The 12179-nt window shown below is 52.8% G+C and overlaps 2 protein-coding genes across 2 annotated transcripts in view; both read left to right on the top strand.

Annotated features, from left to right (window-relative positions):
* On the top strand, positions 1-8980 carry ACRBP (acrosin binding protein; the record flags this gene model as incomplete). Its single annotated transcript, XM_011982964.1, has 9 exons — positions 1-541; positions 752-846; positions 1959-2076; positions 2691-3159; positions 3616-3748; positions 6496-6675; positions 6792-6959; positions 8001-8084; positions 8642-8980. Coding segments are annotated over 9 exons (1911 nt in total), but the record flags the coding sequence as incomplete, so codon positions are not given.
* Positions 8981-10636: 1656 nt separating this feature from the next.
* The window catches only part of LPAR5 (lysophosphatidic acid receptor 5), a 19022-nt gene continuing 17479 nt past the window's right edge, over positions 10637-12179 (top strand). The window contains exon 1 of the mRNA XM_011982965.1: positions 10637-11151. The gene's annotated coding sequence lies outside the window, so the exon portion shown is untranslated. The remainder of the gene's footprint in view (positions 11152-12179) is intronic.

Raw genomic sequence — 12179 nt, 5'->3', positions numbered from 1 at the left:
CTCTTGAAGGGTGAGAGGTTTCCACCTGCTCCAACAGACTCTCCCCGGGCTCAGTCCTCTCCCTCCCGAGAGCTCTGCTTTTACGGTTTCTGGAACGCGTCCTCGTGGTGGTCGCGCTGGGTCCGCTCCCTAGCTCCTGGGATCCTCCCGTCTCCCCCAGCCAGCGGCCGGACCTTTGCCTCTGTCTCTAGAATCCCCCCACCCTCGTCAGCAGGGATAACCCGCACCCCGTTCCTAATTTGCCAGTCTGGGTCCGTCTGCCCTGGTCTCGGAGCGGGTTTTGGGGTTCTGTCCTTCCATCGTCCGTTCGCCCGCTCCGCAGTGCTGCTCCTGCCTCTGGCACCTGCCCCAGCCCAGGATTCGACTCGGGCCTCCACTCCAGGCAGCCCTCTCTCCCCCACCGAATACGAACACTTCTTCGCACTGCTGACTCCAACCTGGAAGGCAGAGACTACCTGCCGTCTCCGTGCAACCCATGGCTGCCGGAATCCCACACTCGTCCAGCTGGACCAATATGAAAACCACGGCTTAGTGCCCGATGGTGAGGGCCAGGCTAGGGGGGAAACCGAGGCACCCAAGTGTTCACCCAAAACTCTGGGCAAAAACCCCTGTGCTCATGTGAGGCGGGGAAGGGCATGGCTGGCACCTCCACCCTCCCCGTGTCCCCCCTCCCCACGGCCTGGAGTCCATTGCCCGCAGCCCCACCCCAAGCTCCCCGTGGTTCATCTTCTCCACCCCTGCCCTTTCTCAGGTGCTGTCTGCTCCAACCTCCCTTATGCCTCCTGGTTTGAATCTTTCTGCCAGTTTACTCAGTACCGTTGCTCCAACCACATCTACTATGCCAAGGTGAGGTCCAGGACAAAGGTTGGATTTGGTGCCCCAGGGCCAAGGGAGAGGCGGCAGCAGTGGGGAGTTGAGGAAGGGTTCCAGGAGAGTCATCCTTAGCTCCTCCTTCCCTGCCATTTTGCCGGTCATGTACCCAGATTATATATGAATACAGTCTCACCTTGGACATTCAGATTGAACAATTCTGTTACTGCAAGAAAAGTAGAGAAGAGACCGGGCATGGTGGCTCATGCCTATAATCTCAGCACTTTGGGAGCCCGAGGTGGGCAGATCACCTGAAGTCAGGAGTTAGAGAACAGCCTGCAACATGGTGAAACCCCATCTCTACTAAAAATCCAAAAAAAAAAAAAAATTAGCCGGGCTTGGTGATGGGCGACTGTCATCTTAGCTACTCGAGAGGCTGGGGCAGGAGAATTGCTTGAACCAGGGAGGCAGAGGTTGCAGTAAGCCGAGATCATGCCACTGCACCCTATCCTGGGTGGCAGAGCAAGACTCTGTCTCAAACAAGAAAAACAGGGCCGGGTGCGGTGGTTCACACCTGTAATCCCAGCACTTCGGGAGGCCGAAGCAGGCGGATCATGAGGTCAGGAGATCGAGACCATCCTGGCTAACATGGTGAAACCCTTCTCTACTAAAAATACCAAAAATTAGCCGGGCGTGGTGGCGGGCGCCTGTAGTCCCAGCTACTCAGGAAGCTGAGGCAGGAGAATGGCGTGAACCTGGGAGGCGGAGCTTGCAGTGAGCCAAGATCACACCACTGCACTCCAGCCTGGGTGACAGAGCGAGACTCCGTCAAAAAAAAAAAAAAAAAAAAAAGTAGGCAAGAGGGATGGAAAGAGGCAAAGAGATAAGCTCTCTTGTTTCTTCAAACAGGTCAGTGATTTTGAGTTAAATGCAAAAGTGACGGCAGGGTTGTGGCCGAGACAAACAGAGGTTCATCTTCTGAAAGGACCCTTTCTCAGGTCTAGAGGGTTCCAGCAGGGACCATGTCCCTTTAGCCCTGCCTAGAAACTGTGAGAGATAAGACAAGCTGGAAAAGAGGTGGAAGAACCAGCTGGAGCAGAAGTCTGCCCTTTGGGAAAGGCTTTCCCATTTTCCTTCTCTTCCTGCAGAGAGTCCTGTGCTCCCAGCCAGTCTCTATTCTCTCACCTAACACTCTCAAGGAGATAGACGCTCCAGCTGAACTCTCGCCCACCACGATGACCTCCCCCATCTCACCCCACTTCACAGGTGAGACCCTCTCAGCAGCTGGGAGACCACCAGCTACTCCTCCCACAATTCCCAGAGCCCACAAGGTAAGGCATCCAAGGCAGGGAAATGGGAAGCATGTTGGGTGGGAGGGGGACGCCGGCAGACAGCTGTTTACTCGAAGGACTGTCAGCTTTTTATGAATACAAGTTAGGGCTCTCCTGGAGCAGAATCTCTTCTGCCATTACTTACAGTTTTGCCCTGAATCCATTTTTCCCAATTCCAAAGACATTGTTGCATTGGAAGACTCTGGGCCCTTTATAAGCTAACCTCTTCACTTTAGAAAGGGTTTGCTGCTAGCTACTCAGCATACTTGGTGTTTCCTACGGCAGAGGGACAAAAGGTGGTATTTGAGGTGGAAGTTAGGGAAGGAGGAGTGCTTGCCAGGGAGGTGGGAAGGTGACACATACCACCAACCTTACAATTGCCGTGGTAATGTTCTTTTAGTTTGATACTTACATTCTTTTCTGTGTTTTTGTGTGTGGGTAAGTGTGACTTGGTCTGCTTTGTTTATGTGTGTGTCCCTCTGTGAACAAAGACACTCAGGGGCCAGAAGCCTGACTGTCTCTTTCCCGTCTCTCTAAACCCTGCTGTAGGGACAGAACGCCAGGCCTTCCAGCCCTGGCCTGAGAGGCTTAGCAACAACGTGGAAGAGCTCCTACAATCCTCCTTGTCCCTGGGAGGCCAGGAGCAAGCGCCAGAGCGCAGGCAAGAGCAAGGAGTGGAGCACAGGCAGGAGCCGGTGCAAGAACACAAGCAGGAAGAGGGGCGGGAACAAGAAGAGCAAGAAGAGGAACAGGAAGAGGAGGGAAAGCAGGAAGAAGGACAGGGGACTAAGGAGGGACTGGAGGCTGTGTCTCAGCTGCAGACAGACTCAGAGCCCAGGTTTCACTCTGAATCTTTATCTTCTAACCCTTCCTCCTTCACTCCCCGGGTACGAGAAGTAGAGTCTACTCCCATGATGATGGAGAACATCCAGGAGCTCATTCGGTCAGCCCAGCAAATGGATGAAATGAATGAAATGTATGATGAGAACTCCTACTGGAGAAACCAAAACCCTGGCAGGTATAGGAAGTTTTGACTCTGTCATCCACCCTGCCCTCCCTTCTGCCTTCCTTGGGAATGAGAAGCCCATTTTCCTAGCTTCAGCCTCCAGATCCACTCAGACCTGTCTGGGCTTCAGGCACAGCTAGCAACTTCCTGCCTCACCCATTCTGTGCCCATTGTTGGCTTAAGCACTGCTCAAATGCTCATTCTCCATGTAAGCCTTGTACCTGGAACTACCAGACTTGGGTTCTGGTCTTGTCTCTGCCCTGTTTAGTATTGCAATCCTGAGAAAGTTATTTCTCCTTTCGGGTCCTCAGTTCCTCATTTGTAAAAGTAGGCGATTTGTCCAGAGGCCTCTAAGGCCCCATGCTGAGCGTACTGAGTGTGTGTGACCAAAGCAGACACTAAGGGAAGGGGAGGAGACTGGATGTAGCTTCCTGGCCCAGCCCCACCCTCAGTGCTGTCTTCTTGCAGCCTCCTGCAGCTGCCCCACACAGAGGCCTTGCTGGTGCTGTGCTATTCGATTGTGGAGAATACCTGCATCATAACCCCCACAGCCAAGGCCTGGAAGTACATGGAGGAGGAGATCCTTGGTTTCGGGAAGTCGGTATGCCTGCCATACTCTCTAATGGATACATGCCACTGGGCATCCTCTTGGCCAGGCACTGTGCTAGGCTATGGGAGTGGAGGATGGGCAGGAGAAGCATGAGACATAGCTGGAGAGATTCTGCCCAAGTCGGACTCTTTTCTTAGGAAGGACATTACCAGTCCACTTTAAAGGAGGAAGGCTCAAGACGCAGTCTGGAATCCATTCCAGTCCAGAACTCATTCTTCACCTCCCTGAGTTGTTGCCAGGCTTCCAGATTTCACTCTTTTTTTTTTTTTTTTTTTTTTTGAGACAGGGTCTCACTCTATAAGGCTGGAGGGAAGTGGTGCGATCATGGCTCACTGTAGCCTTGACAACCTGGGCTCAAATGATCCTCTCATCTCAGCCTCTTGAGTAGCTGGAACCACAGGCATGTGTCACCGTGCCTGGCTAATTATTTTTATATTTTGTAGAGATGGGGTCTCGCTTTGTTGCCTGTGTTGGTCTAGAACTCCTGGGCTCAACCAATCCTCCTGCCTCAGCCTCCCAAAATGCTGGGATTACAGGCGTGAGCCACCATGCCCAGCCCTAAGTCAACTTTTGATTCTTGATCCAGCTCACCATCTTCCTAGCTTTGCCTTAGATGCAGCTCTTCTTCTTTCCAGAGAGTTCATAGAACCCATACCAGGGAATCTGTAAAGAGATTCCAGTCTCAATGTGTCCTCAACAACCAGCAAGTCTATTCCCAGGAAAATATACTTTAGATTTTCACAAATAATACAATTTAGCAAATATTTCTGGAGAGCTCAGATGCCATCCATTCATCTGTTTGTTCAATAAATACTGATTGAGGACAAACTCTACTAGATATTTAAGATGTTAGCAGTACGTGCAATAGAGCCAGTCCTCTGTCCTCTTGGAATCCAGGGCAGGAGAGAGACAAGGAAATATGCAGGATGGTGCGATGGGATCAATGCTGTAGCAGGGATAGGCACAAAGTACAGAGACAGCAGATGGGGTGGGTTGGGGACAACTGTCCATGTTTGGGAGGATCAGAGGTGCTTCCAAGAAGAACTGACGTTTAAACTGAGACCTGAAGATAAAAGAAGTGAATCCAGGCAAAAGAAGGGGATTGGTAGACGATTCCTGCTTGCTAGAAGATTCCTGATAGAGGGAATAGTATATGCAAAGGCTCTGATGCAAAGAAGAGTAGAAATTTCTTTTTCTTTTTTTTTTTTTCTTTTTTTTTTGAGAGAGTGTCTCACTCCATCACCCGGGCTGGAGTGCAGTGGTGTGATCACAGCTCACTGCATCCTTGACCTCCCAGGCTCAGGTGATTCTCCTACCTCAGCCTCTCCAGTAGCTGGGACTAGTGGCATGCGCCACTACACCTGGCTAATTTTTTGTATTTTTTTGTAGAGACAGGGTCTCGCCATGTTGCCCAGGCTGATCTCAAACTCCTGGGCTCAAGGAATCCATCTCAGCCACTTCCACTCAGCTGGAATTACAGGCATGAGCCCCCGTGCCTGGCCCAAAGAAGAGTAGAAATTTCATGAGTGAAATTAGTATGCTAACAATGAGCACACTGTTTCTGCTCTTAAGGGGCCAAGAACCCATGAGGGGGTTAAGATGGATACAGTAATGTTACAAAAGGAGTGTGGTAGGTTCTTAAACAAAATGTGAGAAGTTCGGGGTTTTATGGAGGGAGCTCACTGGATCTGATGGCGTAGATAAGAGGACAGTAAGGAGTGAGTCCCTTTTACCTGGAGCAGAGCAGCAGGAGACAGAGTCAAAGAGATCAACAGGGTCGTGATGCGAAAACTCTTGAATGGCAGCATGAGCATTTGCACTTAATTTGATAGGAAAGGGGAATCCAATCAAGATTTCTGGTCGGGGACGTGATGCCTCCCTCATGTGGGAGGAGCAGGCAAGGTGCTGTAGGAGATTTCATGCACTGTGACAGGCTGTGCCCATGGGGGAGGAAGGAGGCCCATGGGATTGACTAAAGATGCTGCTTAGCATGATCTCCTGCTAGTGCTGAGGAAGCTGAGGGCAGGATCCAGCTGGGAGATTGGTAACTCCACTCTGAAGAATAGCTTCCAAGAACTTGGAGGTTTCCAACCCCAGTACGTGGGTAGAGCATAGGTTTTAGAGTTGGAAGGACCTGGACCCATGTCCCAGCTTCCCCATCTGATAGATAGGTGGCTTTGAGCAACTTACTCAGCCTCACTGAGAGTCCGTTTCCTTGTCAGTAAATGAGAGTAATATTAGTACCTCTGCTATTACAGGGTTCTCGTGAAGACTAAATGAGATGAGAGCATGTGTGTCCATAGTGCTGGCACCGTGTCACCTCTTTGTAAATATCAGCGTTATCATTAGCAGGTGGCAGGGGAGGGTTATGAGTTCTTTTCAGATAGGCTAAGTTGGGGTAACTGTAAGATCACCTGATCACAGGCATCTGTCAGGCACTTGGCAATGAGGATTTGGAGCCTAGGAAAGAGATGAGAGCTGGTGATAAAGATTTGGGTGTCACCTGTAGACAGATGATTACCTAGGAGTAGATCAATCATCCAGGAAGAAGGTGAAGGAATAGCTAAGGCAAGGTCCTTGAGGAACCCTTGAGGAGGAGGACAAGTAGAAAAGCCAGAGAAGCTTTTAGAAGAGGCTAAATGCAAAGACATTCTGCAGGGCCACCCTGAAGGGCTGAGGCATGGGAGAAGGCAGGCCGCTGACTCTCAGCTTCAGCCTCACCCATTCTCCTGCCCCAGGTCTGTGACAGCCTTGGGCGGCGACACTTGTCTACCTGTGCCCTCTGTGACTTCTGCTCCCTGAAGCTGGAGCAATGCCACTCAGAGGCCAGCCTGCAGCGGCAACAATGTGACACTTCCCACAAGACACCCTTTGTCAGCCCCTTGCTTGCCTCCCAGAGCCTGTCCATTGGCAACCAGGTACCTAGCCCGGCAGCCTGCAGTGGGAGAGGCAGAACTGGGTGGCGGGAGTGGGGTGGGAGGAGGCCAGCAGGAGGGGAGGGGCATGCTTCTCTCCCCTATCTCCTGTGCCACAGGTAGGGTCCCCAGAATCAGGCCACTTTTACGGGCTGGATTTGTACGGTGGGCTCCGCATGGACTTCTGGTGTGCCCGGCTTGCCACGAAGGGCTGTGAAGATGTTCGAGTCTCTGGGTGGCTCCAGACCGAGTTCCTTAGTTTCCAGGATGGGGATTTCCCCACCAAGGTCAGAGCCTTTCCCCAAAGCTCAGCCCCATCCCCACCCTCACCCCATTCCTTGCAATTACTTGCTGTGGGTAGCCCTAGTTTGTGGAAGGGGGCTTGGGCCCCTGGCTTCTGAGAACCAGTCCTCACTGAATGTCCTGCCTCTCTCCAACAGACTATTGCACCCCCCCCCACCCTCCACCAATAGAGCAGGCAAAGGAGTGGGGACCTGGAGGGCTGAGAAAGCACAGGAGCTAGAGGTTCTGGTCCCAGCTTTGCCAGTTGCTTGCTGAGTGGCTGTGATCAAGTCACTTCCACTCAACCAAAGTTAATCATCTCTACAAGAAATGACTGACACGTGCACCACTGCCCAACCCTGTAATCCAGGACTTCCTGGCCTCAGCCTGACGGGCTCTTCCCAGCTCTTCCAGTGCCTTCCCTGCTCAGTAAAATCAACTTGGCTCCCCATTCCCCTGCTACCTTCCCTGTGGCATGACCTGTTGTTGCCAAGAGCCAGGCCTCTCCTTCTGTAGTTAGCAGGAAAAACTAAGGCAAGGAAAAGTAAGGGCAGCTGAAGCAAGTAGCTGAGCTGAGGGGCCCATGTCCAGCTCTGGTCCCTAGGCCCCTTGATCTGGAATGGGCAGGCGAGGTCCAAAGAAGGAAGTGACTCACCACCATCACACATTGGAGATTCTCTTCCTCCTTCCCTCATCTACCATTACCAGAAAAATCCTTGACATCAGGCCACTAATTGGGTCCCTGTCCCATGTTCTGGACCCTTATCTGCCCCGTCCTGCCCCATTCCCACTTCCTCAGCCACTTTCGCAGTAAGCTGACCAGCAGCCTCGTACTCTCCCAGGCTCCTGGCTTCTTCCCAGCAACCTGTGACAGAATGGGAGGGGAGAGGCAGAGGGAAAGCAGAGTGAGGGGCCACCTATGTGTGGAAGGCCTGGGTCTTGGGCCACACCCTGCCCCTGGCTCTGTCCTAGCAGGTACCCCCTGGAGTACTGCTGTCCGGTGAGGCTTCTGATATCCCCTTCTCTCTCCCTGGCTCTTGGCTTAGATTTGTGACACAGACTATATCCAGTACCCAAACTACTGTTCCTTCAAAAGCCAGCAGTGTCTGATGAGAAACCGGAATCGGAAGGTGAGCACCTCTACCTTGCCCCTCCTTCTCCCAGCACCCCCTCAATCAGTCACCACAGTTGGTCTATTCTGAGGCCCCCTCTGCGAGCAGCTAGGATGTGGAAAGCGCTTCCCTGCTTGCATCTTTGGGGCAGAGGCCTCCACCAGCAGGCTGTCCTCCATTCCTCCAGTCCTGGAGGAAGCAAGGCCCTCCCAGGCAGGTGGTGGATAACAGAGGAGGGCCCTGAGAGCACCACAGGAAGAACCCTCAGCTGGGCTGGGAATTGGATGTTTTTGAGATCTCGGTCTTGGTCTGTCTCCTGTTCTTACTCACCCAGTAGCCTGGGACGAGGCACTTCCCCCGCTGAGCCTCAGCTGCCTGTTTCTGCAGGAAAGGGGTTGGGCTGCTTGATGTCTCCTCTGGCCTTAAAAAGCCACATTTGAGTTTCCTCCTTCCCTCTACTGCCCTGTGCCCATGCCTGCCCACCTCTCTCTTTTGGGTTTCTGACACCTCCCCTCCTCCCCACTCCTGGCGCCTGGCTCTGTGATACAGACTGTCTGCCCTGAATCCCTGTGCAGGTGTCCCGCATGAGATGTCTGCAGAACGAGACTTACAGTGTGCTGAGCCCTGGCAAAAGTGAGGAAGTTGTGCTTCGATGGAGCCAGGAGTTCAGCACCTTGACTCTAGGCCAGTTCGGATGAGCTGGCATCTCGTCTGTCTGCACCCCAGCCCAACCTGCCCACATTCTCTATTGTTTGTAGACCCCATCTGTCGGTTTGCTTTCAGGCTGCCCCTTCTGGGTCTGTTACTCGGCCCCTGCTCACATTTCCTTGGGTTGGAGCAGCAGTCCCAGAGAGGGCCACAGCGGGAGCTGCGCCCTCCTTCAAAGATGACTTTACATAAAGTGTTGATCTTCAGCCTGTGTGGCCTATTGTGGTTGGGATCCCCATCCTCAGCACTGCTACCCTGCTCCGTGGCAGTCAGTCCCCAGACCCCGGTTTGATGGACCCACTTGCCGGTGAGAGAATCTCATAGGAATGGTACTGAGGGAAGCGGCCATCTGCCAGGAGGAGCGGAAGACCTGAGAACCCAGAGACGTGAACTGAGGAAGGCCAAGAAGGCTGGGGCCCTGAGGATGATGTGGGCACGAAGGCAGGTGTGTGCGTTCATTTCTGAAGCCCTAAGCCCTATGATGTCAGATGCAAGTGTAGTATTGTTCCTCTGTAGGGTAAAGGCCAAAGCCTGATGAGACCTTGTCCAAAGGGACCAATCCTGGGTTATAGGGAGGGTGTAGCTTGCACTTTATGAGGAAGGGAAGAACCAGGAACTACAGCCTAGATCAGGAAACCTTGGGGCTGTTTTGTTGTTGTTGTTGATTTGTTTTTGTTTTTGTTTTTGAGACAGGGTTTAACTCTGTCACCCAGGCTGGAGTGCAGTGGCGTGATCACCACCCACTGCAGTCTCCACTTCCTAGGCTCCAGCCATACTCCTACCTCAGCCTCTCAGTTACCTGTGACCACAGGAATGTGTCACTATGCATGGCTAATTTTTAAAATTTTTTGTAGAGATGGGGTCTCTCCATGTTGCCCAGGTTGGTCTCAAACTCCTGGGCGCAAGCAATTTTCCCAGCCTGGCCTCCCAAAGTGTTGGGATTACAGGAAGGAAACCCAAAGTGTTGGGATTACAGGAAGTCCAGGAATTTGCCAGATGATCCAGATGTTTAAGTGGTTGCATCTTAACCACCTACATTGAGGTATGACTCCAGCACTGGCCTTTAATGACTTGAAATATCCCAAAGTATGTTCCAGGGACACTGTAGAGTCTCTCTCCCTTCTGTAGGTTCATGGTAATTAACAGCATTTTGTTAAAGCTCACTTACTCTGAGAGTTCAAACATGCACAAAAATAGAAAAGTACAGGCCGGGCGCGGTGGCTCAAGCCTGTAATCCCAGCACTTTGGGAGGCCGAGACGGGTGGATCACGAGGTCAGGAGATCGAGACCATCCTGGCTAACATGGTGAAACCCCGTCTCTACTAAAAAATACAAAAAACTAGCCGGGCGAGGTGGCGGGCGCCTGTAGTCCCAGTTACTCGGGAGGCTGAGGCGGGAGAATGGCGTGAACCCGGGAGGCGGAGCTTGCAGTGAGCTGAGATCCGGCCACTGCACTCCAGCCCGGGCGACAGAGCGAGACTCTGTCTCAAAAAAAAAAAAAAAGAAAAGAAAAGTATAATGCACCCTCTTGTACCCTTCACCCAGTTTCCATTGTCAACACGAGGCCTGTCATTTCACAGCATGTTAAAGGCCCTCTAGAGCTCAGTAATAGAGAAACGTGTTTAACCTATAGCTGCCCAAACTCACTTCACCACAATCCCTTTTCCGCCTGCCACCAAAACACTTGAACTTGTTTCTGTTTAGTGAGCATAGACAACATGCCCAGCCCCGTGCCTACAGGGCCCCTTGTCTCTGTGTCCCCTGTCCCAAGGACACAAGACAAGGGGCTGAGGAGAAACAGACCTAAGCAAAGAGGAACCATCCCGCCTAGTGACTGCTCCATGCAGGAGCCAAGTGTGCTCAGTGGGAAGCAGGACCTAGCAGAGCACTGTCATGCAGAGGGCCCCGGGCAGGGTGGGGCACAAGCCACTAGTGGCATGGGCTAAACCACCTGGCAGACCCAGGAGAGGAAGAGAGACACCCAGGGGGAACCGGTGAGGACAGCGAGAGGCTGGTGGGTTAGTCATCTGGCATCAGACGGTGGGTGTGCCAGGAAGAGCTCCCAGACACAGCAGGAATATCTGAACGATGGGTGGGGGCAGTTCCCAGTCAGCGAGAGTCGGGGCTGGATTAAGTATCCTTAGCTGCTGGGGTTTTTCTCTGGCCAGTCTGGGAAGGCCTCTGAGGGCAATTCCTCTTCACTCTGTCCTTGGCCCATGTGGGGTTGGGTGAGTGCACTGAGCTGGGAGGGATGTGCTGAGATCTGCTGAGGTGGGTGTGCCCCTCCCACCCAGAGAGCAGGTCCTACCAGCCCAGCCCAGCCCAGAGCAGACAGCGGAATCCAGCTTGGGGCAGCGCAGAGCAACACGGAGCACAGGTATGGGGGTGTCACGAATTGAACTGCACAGGGAGCACAAGGGGAAGCAGCCCCCTGGAGAAATGGGGGACTTGGGTGGGGTACAGAGACGAGGGTGGGCATGGGCCCTGGAAAACCCTTCTGAACAGAGTAAAAAGCCGAAAGGACTTGCCTCAAATAGATCTTTTCAGATGGAGCTGGACAAACAGCTAACATGCCTGCTACACCCCAGGGGTGCCCCTTTTTGACGCTTGAAGACCCCACTCTGGGCCATCTCGCAGAGGCTGTGTCCTCCCCCTCCCCCTCTAGGCCCCCACTGTGGTACTGAGCCCTGGGCTTCCCAGGGAGGACCCTCTGGGGACTGTTTACACCCTTTTTCCACTTCCAGTTAAACCTCAACCCCTACACCACTCATCCTCCAGGGCCAGGCAGATGCCAATGGGCTGATCTAATCAAACTTGTTAATGGGTTGACTGGCACAGACGTGTTCGCGGTGTTCTCCTTCCCAGCTAGCCAAGGTGCACCGCACGGGGCCTTCAGGAAGTGCTGCCTTAACCCAAAAGCTGCATCTAATAAGGGATTAGACTGATGGTCTTCGATGTCCCTATGGCTCTGACAGACTGCGGCTTGAGGGGATGGAATTTTGGAGGTGGGGGACGTATTTGGAGGTCAGCAGGGCTTTATGATACCTTTGCATCACACCATGAGGATGGGGCCTACCTGTTACCCGTGGTTGTAGGGCTCCCATGACAAGAAGGGGACCTCCACCAGATTGTATCTCCAGAACTACTCCTTTTGTTCTTTTTCTCTTTCTTTTTTTTTATTTTGAGACACAGTCTCCCTTTGTCACCCAGGCTGGAGTGTAGTGGTGTGATCTCAGCTCACTACAACTTCCACCTCCTGGGTTCAAGCAATTCTCTGCCTCAGCCTCCCGAGTAGCTGGGATTACAGGCATGCACCACCACGCCTGGCTAATTTTTGCATTTTTAGTAGAGACAGGGTTTTACCATCTTGACCAGGCTGGTCTTGAACTCCTGACCTCGTGATCC

Source organism: Mandrillus leucophaeus, unplaced genomic scaffold, assembly GCF_000951045.1.
Source record: "Mandrillus leucophaeus isolate KB7577 unplaced genomic scaffold, Mleu.le_1.0 Scaffold245, whole genome shotgun sequence".
Lineage (NCBI taxonomy): Eukaryota > Metazoa > Chordata > Mammalia > Primates > Cercopithecidae > Mandrillus > Mandrillus leucophaeus.
This window is presented reverse-complemented; position numbering and strand designations above follow the sequence as displayed.